This window comes from Muscardinus avellanarius, assembly GCF_963383645.1.
Source record: "Muscardinus avellanarius genome assembly, chromosome: X".
Lineage (NCBI taxonomy): Eukaryota > Metazoa > Chordata > Mammalia > Rodentia > Gliridae > Muscardinus > Muscardinus avellanarius.
Window position 1 is genome coordinate 26,501,142 of NC_137792.1, and position 13,775 is coordinate 26,514,916.

General features: G+C 34.6%; 1 protein-coding gene across 2 annotated transcripts in view; it reads right to left on the reverse strand.

Moving 5' to 3' along the window:
• Positions 1-13,775, reverse strand: part of DMD (dystrophin) — a gene marked incomplete at both ends in the record, with an annotated part of 2,101,015 nt that overhangs the window by 1,435,794 nt on the left and 651,446 nt on the right. For both annotated transcript variants that reach the window (XM_080719244.1, XM_080719243.1), the window contains one exon: positions 6,303-6,426. In XM_080719244.1, coding sequence (XP_080575370.1) covers positions 6,303-6,426 — 124 coding nt within the window. The remainder of the gene's footprint in view (positions 1-6,302; positions 6,427-13,775) is intronic.

Below are 13,775 nucleotides of genomic sequence, written 5' to 3' on the forward strand. Positions count from 1 at the left end.
ATATACAGAATAAGATATACTGGGCTAGAGTTTAAGGGAAAGATATGAGCTAAAGATATCTATATAGTGTACATCTCTCTCTTTAGATAACCTATACACACATATGCAATATATGCATTATATTTATATAAATTATGTATCATATATATGTTTAGGGTGATATATAAGTAATATATATAGGTTATTATATATTAGAAGTTATTTAAATGAAAAGAAATGAGAATATCCAGAGGGAAACACAAGAGAAAGACTGTGGAGAATTATATTTTCTTAATAATTAACATTCAATATGAAAATTAAATAGAATAAATGACCAAAGATGTAATAAAGGTAATGAATACATATTGTTATGACCTAAGCTAACAGAAGAAAGTATTGCATGAAGGATAAAGTGATTAATAGAGTCTAATCCTACACAGAAGTTGAGTAAGATGAGATACAAAAGTTTATAGGTATTTCTAAGAAAAAAATTTCCTGCTAAGGTTAATAAAAACCTACTTAAAGGCTGATAAAAACTTAGAGAATAGAGAGTGTCTGAAGATAAGGATATGGATTTGAATGGAAGTAGGTTATTTAACACATAGGCAGTGATGATGTTGATAACACACAGAGAGGAAGTTTAGCTTTAACAGCTAAAGCATAACTACTTCCATCAAAGCATATGGAAAAATGCTATGAGCACAAATACAAATACACATAACTTGATAAATATATTTTTTACTAAAGTAGAAGGCAAAGTTGTCCATTGTGAATGGTGGTAAAAGGCTTAGAAGATCCATCAGAATTTATAATCATTGAGAGAAATTCAGGAGAAAATTTACTATGGATTCATAGAAAGCTTATACAGAATTACCAATAATTCTGTTAAAGTGTGGGGTTAAAAATTGGAGTCATGAAGATCAACGACAACATTTATAGTATAATCCTACAAGTGAGTGTATGGCTGAATTAAGGGGACTGGAGAAATAGAATATTTGTAAGAGGGCAGGAAATCACAGTGATCACATTAATAAAGCTAGAATTTATGTGGAAAAGACTACTCAATTCTTCAATGAGAAAATAATATAATTAAATGGTAAATATATGCAATGCCATACCCAAAAGAGGAAATATTTTTGTGAAATATAAAGTGGTCAATATTCAAATATTTATGACCCTGGTTTGCCTTAGGCCATCTCCACCGTTAAAACACATAGCCACGGAGTTCATTTCGTCATTGACATTTACTTTCAATAGTTATTGTAACCAAATTAATTCTTAGAGAAGTAGAGACAGATTTTATAAAAACTATAAACTAACTGATCTATGAAAGGAAGGAGGACAGATATTATTCAAAAAGGCAAAGACTAAAACTTGAAAGCTTCAAGGGGTGACTGAAATCTCTTTCATGTCAGTGACAGGATAGCCATTTCCAGGTACTAAAATAAATAAAATTTAAGTGATCAGTAGCATCCATTGATGGCCACTAAGCATGAACTGTAAGAAAAATATTTTTAAGAAACAGTAACATCTTTGGAATTGGCTCTGGGAAGTGAGGAAACCACATGTAAATGAGTGTGGGTATAATAGAGTGACGGATATATTGATAAATTTTACTTATGAATAAAAGTAGTTTCTATGGATAAGCAGAATGAATGGTTAGGACAGAAGGCTTTTCTTAAAGGTTTCAGAGTCTATAGTAAGAGACTGGGTGATGGCAGGGCAAAAATCCCAGGAGCTTAGACAGAGGGAAAGGAGTATAGAAGAGTAAAGACACAAAGATACAATAAAAGAGAGGAGCAAACAAGACAAACTAAAGGTGGAGAAAGGAAGGGGGAAGAAGGAAAATCTCTAAAATACACAATGTACTTAAACATATGGAAGTCAACCATTAAGCCAAGCAAGGGAAGGAGGGACAGGGAGGGAATGGGGTGGGAATTGGGTAGGGGTTAAATCAGTGATGTGTACACATTTTTTACCCCAATATGATATATGAATATAATGCACCAGTAAAAAAATAAAAATAAAAAAGAGATAGAGGTACCTGTATTCTGGGTGGTAAACACAGATAACAGAGATAGGAAACAAGGTAGAATAACCTAAGAGTTCCAACAGAACATGATAAAAATTTATTTTGCATTGTTATAAACATATACAGATCCCAGAAAGAGCTTAAGATCTGCTGATCAAATAACAAATCAAAAGGCTTTTGAGAGAACCTTTTGCAGGTTTCTGATTCTCATACATGTCATCATATGAAGTTGCAGTAAGAGCAGAATATTTTGTTACTTTATTATTAGTTTTTATTATTATGTACCCACTTTATGAGTATCTAGAATCCATTAACTCAGCTAAAAAATATGAACTGTGGTGACATCCCTATAAAGAGGGGGCAAACATCTCAGTCAGAGTCCTAGAATATTGATTCTCAAATATTTATGGCCAAATAATCTATAGAACTTTTAAAATAGCAGATTCTGATTCCCTAAATCTGAAATTCTATATTTCAAACAAGCTCCTAGATAAAGAGAATATTCCTTGTCCAGGAGCCATACTTTGAGTAGAAATGATTTCGGGTTTTTTTTTTTTTTTTTTTTTTTTTTGTGTGTGTGTGTGTGTGTGTGTGTGTGGTACTGGGGTTCCTGGAAACCCTTCTACCTCTGGGCTACACTCCCAGACCTATTTTATATTTTTATTTGGAAACAGGGTCTCTTAAGCCAACGAGGCTGGCTTAGAACATGCACGATCCTCCTGTCTCCGCCTCCCAAGCGTGGAGATTACAAGCATGCGCTACAATGCCCGGGCAGAATGACTTTGTTTTTAAGTAAGTGCTGTTTGTTACTTTTATGTAGTAAATGCATGGTCAACATAGAAGGAAAATTATGCTTGAGCTTAAAAGTTCAATATTTGAAAATATGTGAAACGGAACTGACAATGGCCTCATTTATTTATTGGCTAAAATACTTTGAAGGTATATTGAATGAATTAATCAAGTAAAGGAAGAAAAGAGTTGATAATATTTAGCCATTTTAATGGATGCCTAAAGATAAATTAATACAATTTAAGTTCATGCGATGGGCCTTGCATGCGTTGAAAATAACTTACATAAAGTGACGGGTGAAGAAGTTAAGAAAATTAATATACACCGGAACTGGATATCCATCATCATTACTATGTATTTCTCTCGAGGACTTTTAATACATATACATTATATTTAGCCTGAAGGAAATGTCTAGGTAAATCATTTCATGTCCTATTTTAGTAGGCAATTAAGAATGATGTTGTTATTTCAGAAAATGAGAGTTCAAGTTGATAAAGGTGAATCATGAGGCATCAGAAAACCTCTTATACTATATTGTGCATTTTTAGCACATTCTTAGTCTGTCATGCTGACACTATCTATTACATGCAAATTGCTTCTAGGTAACCATATGATATCAGGAATTTTTGAACTTGTATTCCTGAAATGCTGGAACTCAATTTTCCCAGCTTGCTCAATGCTGCTTTAATACAGAAACAGGATATCAAACAGATAACTATATGACTCAGGTCAATGTAGTATTTTAAGTAGCTAATAAAATGCTCAATGTGTTTCATACTTTTAGTGGTTGAATATGTCATGTGAACTTTGAAACTCAGAGTGTATGTTTTCTAGGTGATTTTCTACTCAGCACGTCTCTCAAAAATCATAACATTATGCTAAGTGAGATTAGTTGGATGTTCTCCTTCATCTGCAGAAGCTAGGAAGAAATTTGGTACAGGAGGGACTCCAGAAAAAGGAGGAGAAACCTCAGTTCAGTGAAGAAGGGAACCTACTGAGAGAAACGAAGGGGGAAACACCTCAATGGTCATGATGCGCATACACAAACTTATCAGAGTCAATCATGAGATGAGCATAGGAAGGAGGAGAGGGGGAGTGAATAGGGAGGGAACTGGGGAAGGGCTCAATGAGTGCTATGTGCATGTGTGCCTCTATCACCCTGAACTTCAACAAGTTCTAGGATTACAATGCACCAACAAAATATTTTAAGTCATAAAGAAGAATACACCTTTAAATCGGTATATTTAAAAAGATATTGTGCTCATTTTCTACTATTTAATATATATAATCAATCACTAATTTTAAAAGCTGAAACAATAATAGAATCATATTTGCCATTTCTTTTAACTACTTAGAAAAATATATTGTAAAGCAAATAGCAACATATCTTATAGAGCTAATAAGAAAAATAAAATTCTATTTTGTAAATATAAAAAGTTAAATTCAAATACTATTGAGAAGTAATCTTTCTTCCTCAAGCAGCATAAAAATATTTTATCTTCTTCCAGATAACCTTTTATTGGTTATTTTTCTCCAAAAATTTCAACCCTGTGAAGTTATATGTGAGATAGTATTATATTTGTAATAATAGAGCATATATTTTGTTCATGAATGAAATTATGGGAAGATAAAGCAGAGCTAATACATATATTTAACATGTAACATTCCTGGAGCTAAAATTACCCTATATTCATCATAAGTTTCTTTACCATGTTCCCTGTATTTACTTTGTCTTGTAGATATTCTCTTAAATACTATTGTCAATTAAATACCAAAATGAATTTTTATAATGTTAAACTTAGAAAATAAAAGCTCTGATAATTTCTCTGAAGATAAAGCAGAGCATATTAAATTAATGTAAATTTGTATTGTGAACCTCAAAACTGTAATGTACTGGGAAGGAAATAAAAACAGCAAACTTTTTTTTTAATTTTAATTTTAATTTTTTTTCCATCCCATTCCCTCCCCCTCCCTCCATCCCACGCTTCTTTGGTGATTTACTTTGATACATTTGTTTATGTACCTCCTGCATTTTAAAGAGGCTCCGTCCTCCAGTATTACATACCCTCTGATTGGTCACATTAGTTGCTTCACTATAGGGCCCTTTCTATAGCTCAACCTCTTCCTGTTGCCCTTTTCCTCCTAGTTATTGCTGATTAAGAGAAGCGTCTGATTTATATTTTCTGCGATATTTCTCTGTGCATGCTGCGTTGCAAGTACCGATCCCACTCTTGATGGTCCCAGTAGTGGCCTGGCTACTCAGTGGACTGATCCAGACCTCGCTGGCTCAAGCAGCGGCATTGCCTCATGGGAGGCCCCAGTTCTGGTCTCGCTGGCCCCTGCACCAGTCTAACCCCTAAGCTGGCTTTGGTCCCGGCCTTGGAGGCCGCAGGAGTGAACTTGCCTCACTCCAGGCTCCGATGCTGGCCATTGGCCCCTGCACCGGCCTAACCTGTTGGCAGGATTCCAATCCTGGCCTCGGAGGTCCCAGTATTGGCCTTGCCTCACGGCAGGCTCCGATGCCGGCCTCGCTGGCCCCAGCACCGGCCTAACCCCTCGGCAGGCTCTTATCCTGGCCTCGGAGGCCCCAGTACCGGCCTTGCCTCAAGGTAGGCTCCGATCCCGGCCTCAGAGGCCTCAGCACCAGCCTTGCCTCACGGCAGGCTCCAATGCCGGCCTCACTGGCCCCAGCTCCGGCCTCACCCCTCGGCAGTCTCCAATCCCGGCCTCGGAGGCCCCAGTACTGGCCTTGCCTCATGGCAGGCTCCGGTACCGGCCTCGCTGGCCCCAGCACTGGCCTAACCCCTCAGCAGGCTCCGATCCTGGCCTCGGAGGCCCCAGCACCGGCCATGCCTCACGGCAGGCTCCAATGCCGGCCTCACTGTCCCCAGCACCAGCCTAACCCCTCGGCCAGCTCCGATACTGGCCTCGGAGGTCCCAGCACCGGCCATGCCTCACGGCAGGCTGCGATGCCGGCCTCAAACAGCAAACTTTTATCATGAGTAAATACTGAGAGTGTTGACCTCTTTCAGTTAAGGAAATATAACACACATATATCTAGGATATAAACCTGCTATAATTTATGACATATATTAATAATTATAAGGAATATTTTTATTATAAATAATCAGGGTTATTATATCTAAGCATCTATTCTATTTTCTTCTATCCTGTGAACTCTCTAAGACCCAACCATAAAGTATGAGAACAACATATTATGAGAAATCAAGAGGTGTTCATGTCATAAAATTGTTAATATTCAGCTAAATAATACATGAGCTCAAGAAAATATATGAAAAGTACTCTTAGTCACAGCAAAATTTGGAAAAATTTTTCTAAAGTTTGTTTTGCTTGATATTTAAAATATATTTTCAACATATATTAAACTGCATTATAATATACTGCTTTAATCATACCACTTCTAACAGAAACAGATATAAAAAGGTAGAATATAAAAACAGCACCAAATAACAAAATGTATAAAAATTAATGCAGAACCTACATTGAGTTTTTCCTTAAGGTCTGAGAAGTTGCCCTCCTTCCGATAGATTGCAAATTCAGGACTCTGCAGCACTGCTTCTGAGCGAGTAATCCAACTGTGAAGTTCAGTTATATCGACATCCAACCTAAGACAGTAAAGAATAAAGGCCATTATCTCTTTTTGCTATATGGAAAAAGCAATTTATTCACATTTATCATTCTTCTCCAAATCTGAGATTCCTGCCTGATGTGTCTATAACTGTTAAAGGCACCACTATTTCCCTAATTAGGTAGACTCAAAATATGAAGTCAGCTTTGATGTAAAGTCTGGTGATGATGGAAGCCATTTTATTCACTTCAATGCAGCAATCACCTTTATAGTGTCTCCTAAAGCTATTTCTCAGGTTTTTTTTTTTTTTAATGTTTGCACTGTTTGAAAAATTCTGCTTCCCAAAATGACTCTCTTTATTTTCGAGAAGTATTTACAATGAAATAAACTAAAATTCTTCTTGTTGGCTTCTGCTGAATGACATTTCTGATATTCATTCTTATGTAATCTTCAAACATAATATCTCTTGGTTTGACCATGCAACTTGTGATGGCAAATAGGATATTAGTAAGAGTAATTCAGTAAGGGCTTGTAAGTTCTTGAACATTGCAGAAGGCAACTGTAGTATAAGTCCAATAACTCTGGAGTGACTATGCTTTAAAGAAGCTTAATCTATCCATATGGAGAAGCTACATAGAGGAAAGTGAAGCAGTATTATGATCTATTCAACAGTAAATATGTCAATATAGGTTCTCCAACTGATACTACATACAGCCAAAGAAGTTACCAAAGGATGCTCTGCCCATGTTGCAGAACTGGGAGAAAGGATATACATCTGCTATTTTTGGTGACTAAATTTTGGTGTAGGTTATTTTACTACAACAAATATCTGATCAAATATCTGTTACTTTAAACCATTTTTTTTACAGACCTCATTGGAACTACTGGCCCAATGGGGATAAATCATTGACTCTAATCAGATTTTTCAGGTCTAAAATAACCAAAATATGGAAGTAATATGAGTATCCATCAAAGGATGAAAGGACAAAGAATATGTGCAACACACAGACATACATACATACACATACACACAATACTAAACTGATAGAAGCAGAATATAAGAATGGTGGATAATGGTGACTGGCAAAGGGAGTGAATGATTGGGAAAATACTGACCAAAGGATATAAGATCTCAGAAGGAATTAAGTTCAGAAGATTGTTGTACAACATGACAATATATAGTACGTAAAAAATAGTTAAAAGAATAGGATGAAAGTGTTCTCATCACAAAAAAATGTAGGTGATATAATGAGTACGTTGATTAGTTTGATTTAGCCATTCACAATGAATACATATATCAAAACACCCTGTATAACACCACAAATATGTATGCAATTTATTTACAAATTAAAAATAAAATTTAAAAGTATTTAAAAACATCTCCCCAGCCAGGCATGGTGGTGCACACCTGTAATCTTAGTACTTGGGAGGCTGAGGCAGAAGGATCACAGGTATGAGGCTAGCCTTAGCAAGTAGTGAGACTCTCATTAATCTAGCGAAACACTGTTTCAAAATAAAAATAAAAATAAAATAGAGCTGGAGGTGTAACTCAGAGGCAGAATGCCTCAAGGCTAAATCTCCAGGACCACATTCACAAAACATAAGAACTTCCCCCAAACATTATATCTTATTTATTTATTTTGGTGGTACTGGGGTTCCTGGAAGCCCTTCTACCTCCAGTATACACTCCCACGGGCTACACTCCCAGACCTATTTTTTTTAACTTTTTTTATGTGGAAACAGAGTCTCTTAAGCCAGCGGGGCTGGCTCCGAACCAACGTGATCCTCCTGTCTCTGCCTCCCAAGCCTGGGGATTACAAGCGTGCACCACCACGCCCGGCAACATTATATTTTAAAAGAGACAAAGATTAAAGTTTCAGGGGTTAAGGGACATATATGAATCACTTAAAATTCCAAACATAAGTCTGAACGTATGTATATTTTTCTTAAGAAAGAGCTCCTAGATTTTATCAACATCAATAAAGTATAAATGAAAATGGATCTTAGAGCCCATGTAATAAAAAAAATTAATTAAATAAAACAAAAAAACTAAACAGACAAATGCTCCAAGAAAAGTGACAATTTTTAGAGAGAGTTTATGTAAATAAAATTAAGATATAAAAATTAAGATATCAAGTAAGGCAGATTAATGACCATGCTGTAATTTCTCCATTATAGGTCTCAAATATTCAAAATCAACTATTTACACCCATTAGCAGATAAGTAAAGGTTAGCCTACCCTACTTCTAATTATTTCAGTGAACGTTTCATGGTTTGTCCATATCTTAAAATTGGGCACTTTAAGGGAACATATCAGTAGCATACAGCATAATCAGAGAAAAGCAGACAACCATATTTTGGTTTACAATACTTTAATGATATAGTCTATAATTTAATCAATATTTTATATTAATATTAGGTTTTCAACTCACACTGAAATTAATTTTACCTAAAACTTCTTAGAATTTTTCACATAAACTATTTTTAAGCTAGTTCAATTTTTTTCATTTATCACAAACTTATAAGCTGATTTTTAAAACTCCAATTGCAAGGCATAATACTGCATACACCTATTAGAACTTTTCCTTTAATTACAGGCTTTCATTTTAAGATTAGACTGATATGAAACTTTATAGAAAGAAAAATTTTACAAAACATATTTACATTTAGTTTTCTTACAAAATCCCATGGCTACATATTACCAATCTTCCAGTCCATATAAGGAAAGGAAGATGCAGAGCATATAAGTTATTTCACTGTAGATTCTTAGTATCATGGATCAGAAACTCAATTTCACCTAGTACACTATTATATCCATCTCAAAGAAGGCTTGATTCCTATTAATAAATATTTGTTGAGTTGTTACTTATTGAAAATACCTAACTAGAAATTGAGGAAACAGCGATCTGAATTTCTCTAAATTCCATGTAACTGAATATTAATACTTTCGTTTGTGTATTTTTTAATATTGATATATTTTTAACATATATGACTGTTATATTTGATATGTTTGTTTCACCCAGAGGTTAAATTATCAGTTTATTATTCTTTCATTATTAGCATTTATTAAAGAATTCTTCCTGATGTGGTTGTGTATGCCTCTAACCCCAATACTTAGGATACTGAAACAGGAGGACCAGTTTGGGCAAATTAGTGAAATCCTATTTCAAAACAAAAAATAAAAAGGGCTGAATGTAGTTCAGTGTTAAAATGCCCTGGGTTCAATCCCTATTAAAACACACATGCACACACATACATAGACACACATGTGCGCGCACGCGTGCGCACACACACACACACACACACTACAGTCCTATTGCATACTATAAAAATCTTTCTCACCCTTCATTGATAGTAACTTTTAAAATCAGCATTTTTTCACTATGGTCCATTAGTAACTCATCCAATCCAGTTAACTCTATTACATTTCAATCAACAGATGTTATCTTCTTTTTCTGTCCTCTTTCCCCTCCCATTCCCTTAGTTAGGTTGGCTTATTTGCTCATCTATAGCATCTCCTTCTTTGTCTAGAATTCTTCTTATGTCCATTTTCTCCCTAGCTTCTGCATGTTAGGGAGAGAATTTGATTTCTTATTTTTTGTGACTAGTATCTTTTTTTTTTTTTTTTTTTTTTGCTGTGGTCTAAGTGTTTCTTCAGATAATTTATAATTTGAATTTTCCACCTAATCCCCAATGTGGTAAGAGATGTGGCCTCTGAGAAATGATTCGTTCATAAGGGTTGTATTCTCATAAATAGGATACATGTACGTAAATAAGGTTGAAAAGGCCAGTTTTTCTCTTCTATGTGAGGAAAGAAAAAGAATATAACATCTGTTTAACAGGAAGCCTTCTCTCAATAAGCACGAAATTTGCCGTCACCTTGATCTTGGACTTTCCAGATTCCATAATAGAGAGAAACAAATTTCTGTTTATGGTTTTATATCATATTCCAATATTAGGCCAGTTAATTTATATGATAAACAGTTTATAGTATTTTGTTATAATAATCTGAATAGCCTAAGATATTTTCTTCCCATATTTAATCAATTACAAAATCGAATCTATCACACCATTCTATCTCTTGAATGTCTATGTCTCACAATCTCTAGCCAGCACCTTCATTTGTGTTACCATTAAATATAATAAAAGTCCTGTAGTAGTTTCTCAGCTGGTATTTGAGCAATATTTTTGGAACTATCCAATCTCTTTTATGAACTACCAACAAAATCATTTATAAATCATCTGATTCTAGTAACCTCACTTATCAACCCAAAGACTTTCTCATTTATCTTAGAATAAGACCAAAATTTTAATGTGAAACATGTATGATTTTCTTTGACATATCTACTTATACCCTAATTTTCCTTTGTGCAAAAATCCTTCAAGATATATATCCCCATTCATTATTTTACATGTTCATAGCTATACTTTAATTTTGACGCTCCTCCAACAAAGTAAAATCCATGACTTTTATCCACTTGTCCACTGGAAGTTTTCTATTTTTGCAGACTTATTAGTATAATCCACTTTCACAACTTTGATTTAAAGGAAAAGATTCAAATTTGACTAATCAGTTCAAATTACTCACTAATACCCTCCAACTCATGGATATAAATGTGAATATGTACCAATCATTGTAAAATTCACCCTTTAGACTTAGTCTCACACTGTTTGGGCTCAGACTGACTGTAGAAAATATTGCAAACTTTCAATTATAGGTCCATGAAACCCAAACTTGACTCAAGATACTAGACTGGCATCACCAACATGGAAGATCTTCTAAGGTCTATGCTCGAGGAAGTTTTTCTATAAGACATGGAATTTGCACTGGTTTTGTTTGTACATGTTATAATCACATGTATCCCCACCTCCTCCAAACAATGCAAAAATTATATAATAAAATAAAATAAAAAAGAAAAAGGAGCAAGTTTATTTATTCAACTGGTAAGTAGATATTTTTTCACTCCAAAGAAACTTTATTGTACTTTTAGACATGCATCTTTCTGAAAAATGTGAAATTGCATGTTTCCTTTTTTAAAAGGTCAAATACATCTTTTTTCTGCCACAAAATATACACTAAGCACTTTCCCTGTGGCAGATATGATATTAACTTCATAAATAACAGAGATGAGAATGTATCAGTCCACATTATCAAAGAGTTTGGTTTAGTGAAGCATCTATTTGACAAAATAAAATGTTTTAGACACATAACTGAGGCTCTGCTCACACTGAGACTTTTTAAAGGATAATCAAAAACACCTTTTTCAGTGAATTAGAATTAAATCAGCTTCTAGACCAGAGTCTCTGCCAAGTAAATTGGTTATCTCTACACAATGAAGGCTTTGTGGAGTCAACACCATGGTAACCGTCTGCTTGCTGTTCTGTGAAGATTTTAAGGAAAGCCTAGATACCAGTTGGCATGTAGTTCTACTAATTCAGATCAATTCAGGCAACAGAATGTGAAATTCTACAGAGAAGTCTTTCCTCATTGAATTTTTTTTGTCTGATTTTATAAATTTTTAAAGGAATGACACCAGGTCCTTGAACCTCCCTTTCACATAAGTGTCCTATGGAGCATGATTATAACTCCTCTTTTATTTACACATTTTTTTAAAAAAGGGACTTCAAATATTGCTAAGGCAGTTTTGAGCAAACTGTTCTGCCTGAGAAAAAAGTATCTACTCATAGGTACATAGGCTAATGTATTACACTTCTTTTCTGAAATAGAATAAAGCAAAATATGAGTTTCTTTTCTATTATTGTGACATCTTGATTCCAAGGGAAATTGGTGGACCTTTACCATATTTTTACAGAAGTCAAGCTCTGAGCTATTCCTGACCTAATCTTATTTTTCATACTATTTCCTTTTTATTCTTTTGGGGGTTGTTGCTCTAACAATATGTCTAATTTTCTTACTAAAACTTTTCTGCCACAATGTAAATTGTAGTCAACCCTACACTCCAACATCTAACATTCAACACTATCCCTTAGGTTTATGGCAGTTAGCTGTCAGCTGCTAGCATTGTTTTTGCTCCAATGTACTGCCAGTTAGCCATCCCCATCCCTTTATGCCAGTGTTGAGTTTGGAAGGGCTAAGGGGAAGCAGAAGCCGGGTTTCAAAAGGCCTCCCATGCACTCTCACTGAGTGCCAATGGCCTATATTCAGTGCTTACGCTCAGTGACATTTCCATTGCACAATGCATGCTGTCTCCTTCTTGGATCCTACCCAGACCCTGGCTTCCAAGTAACAATTGCACATTTATTTTATTTCTTATCAATTTGGCAGTTATTGCTTCATCACTTTCCGTGGTTTGTCATGTACTAGTCACATTTTCTGTTGCTACTGCGTATTCTTCAGATGTCTACTGAGCTCCATGGTAAATTAAGACTCCTCTGATTTAAATCTACACATGCTTATAAATTAGGTGCTTATCCACACTTCTCGGTGCTTTTCTGGTGGTATTTTTCTATTATACTTTGTACTTCCTGAGGCCTTGTATTTAATCACCAACTAAAGATAAGTGACTTTCTTAAAACTCTTCTAGGAAAATACTGCTGAGTTATTTTCAAGATCATTTTAAACCTTGCACATATTTTCCCTTCATAAAATTATTCATTTCTACTAAGTCTTTTTCTTTACTCTTAAAACTCTCAGGAAACCACCCTTAATGAACTGATATATTGCAAGTTTCTAATAACTGGACTCTGTACCCTCAGAATCAACCCACCCATATATTGCTTATTACTCAATTCTCCTCACCTTATTCTGCATTTAATTTATATCAATCTATCATCAGAGACTCTATACCTTTAATCTATGACTTATTATTCTCTATTCACAAAGTGATTTTCCTCTGATAATTACTGACACATAAACCCTGTCCCATATTTTTTAGAATATTGCAAAATCTCATTTTTATTTATGTTTGACACCGATGTGACAATTTCTCTGTCTTTACAAGAGAACTCATCACAAACTTTTAAAACCAAAATCTGTTGAGTTCCACAGTACAAGGTATTCAGGTGTTTGAATATTTTTATCTGAAAAATGTATACTACTAAGCTAAGATTGTTATTCAAAAAGAGCTTTCATTTTCCAGAAGTTTCTTTTTTAAATTAGAAAACTTATATTTTGTGTTTATCTAAGGCTAAAAGCATAATCTGTACTTTCAAAGAATAACCAGTTTTAAAATATAAAAAGGCCTTAATATGCAAAAAATCAAATTTCCCCTCAATATCAAATTGTACAAATGGACTCAATATCATCCAGATTAATTTCTCATAAAGATGATGCAAATTAGATCAATTATACCCCTTATGGTGAGTATTTGGAGATAACTGTATGAATTTAAAAATTTACTATAGCTGGGCGTGGTGGCGCATGCT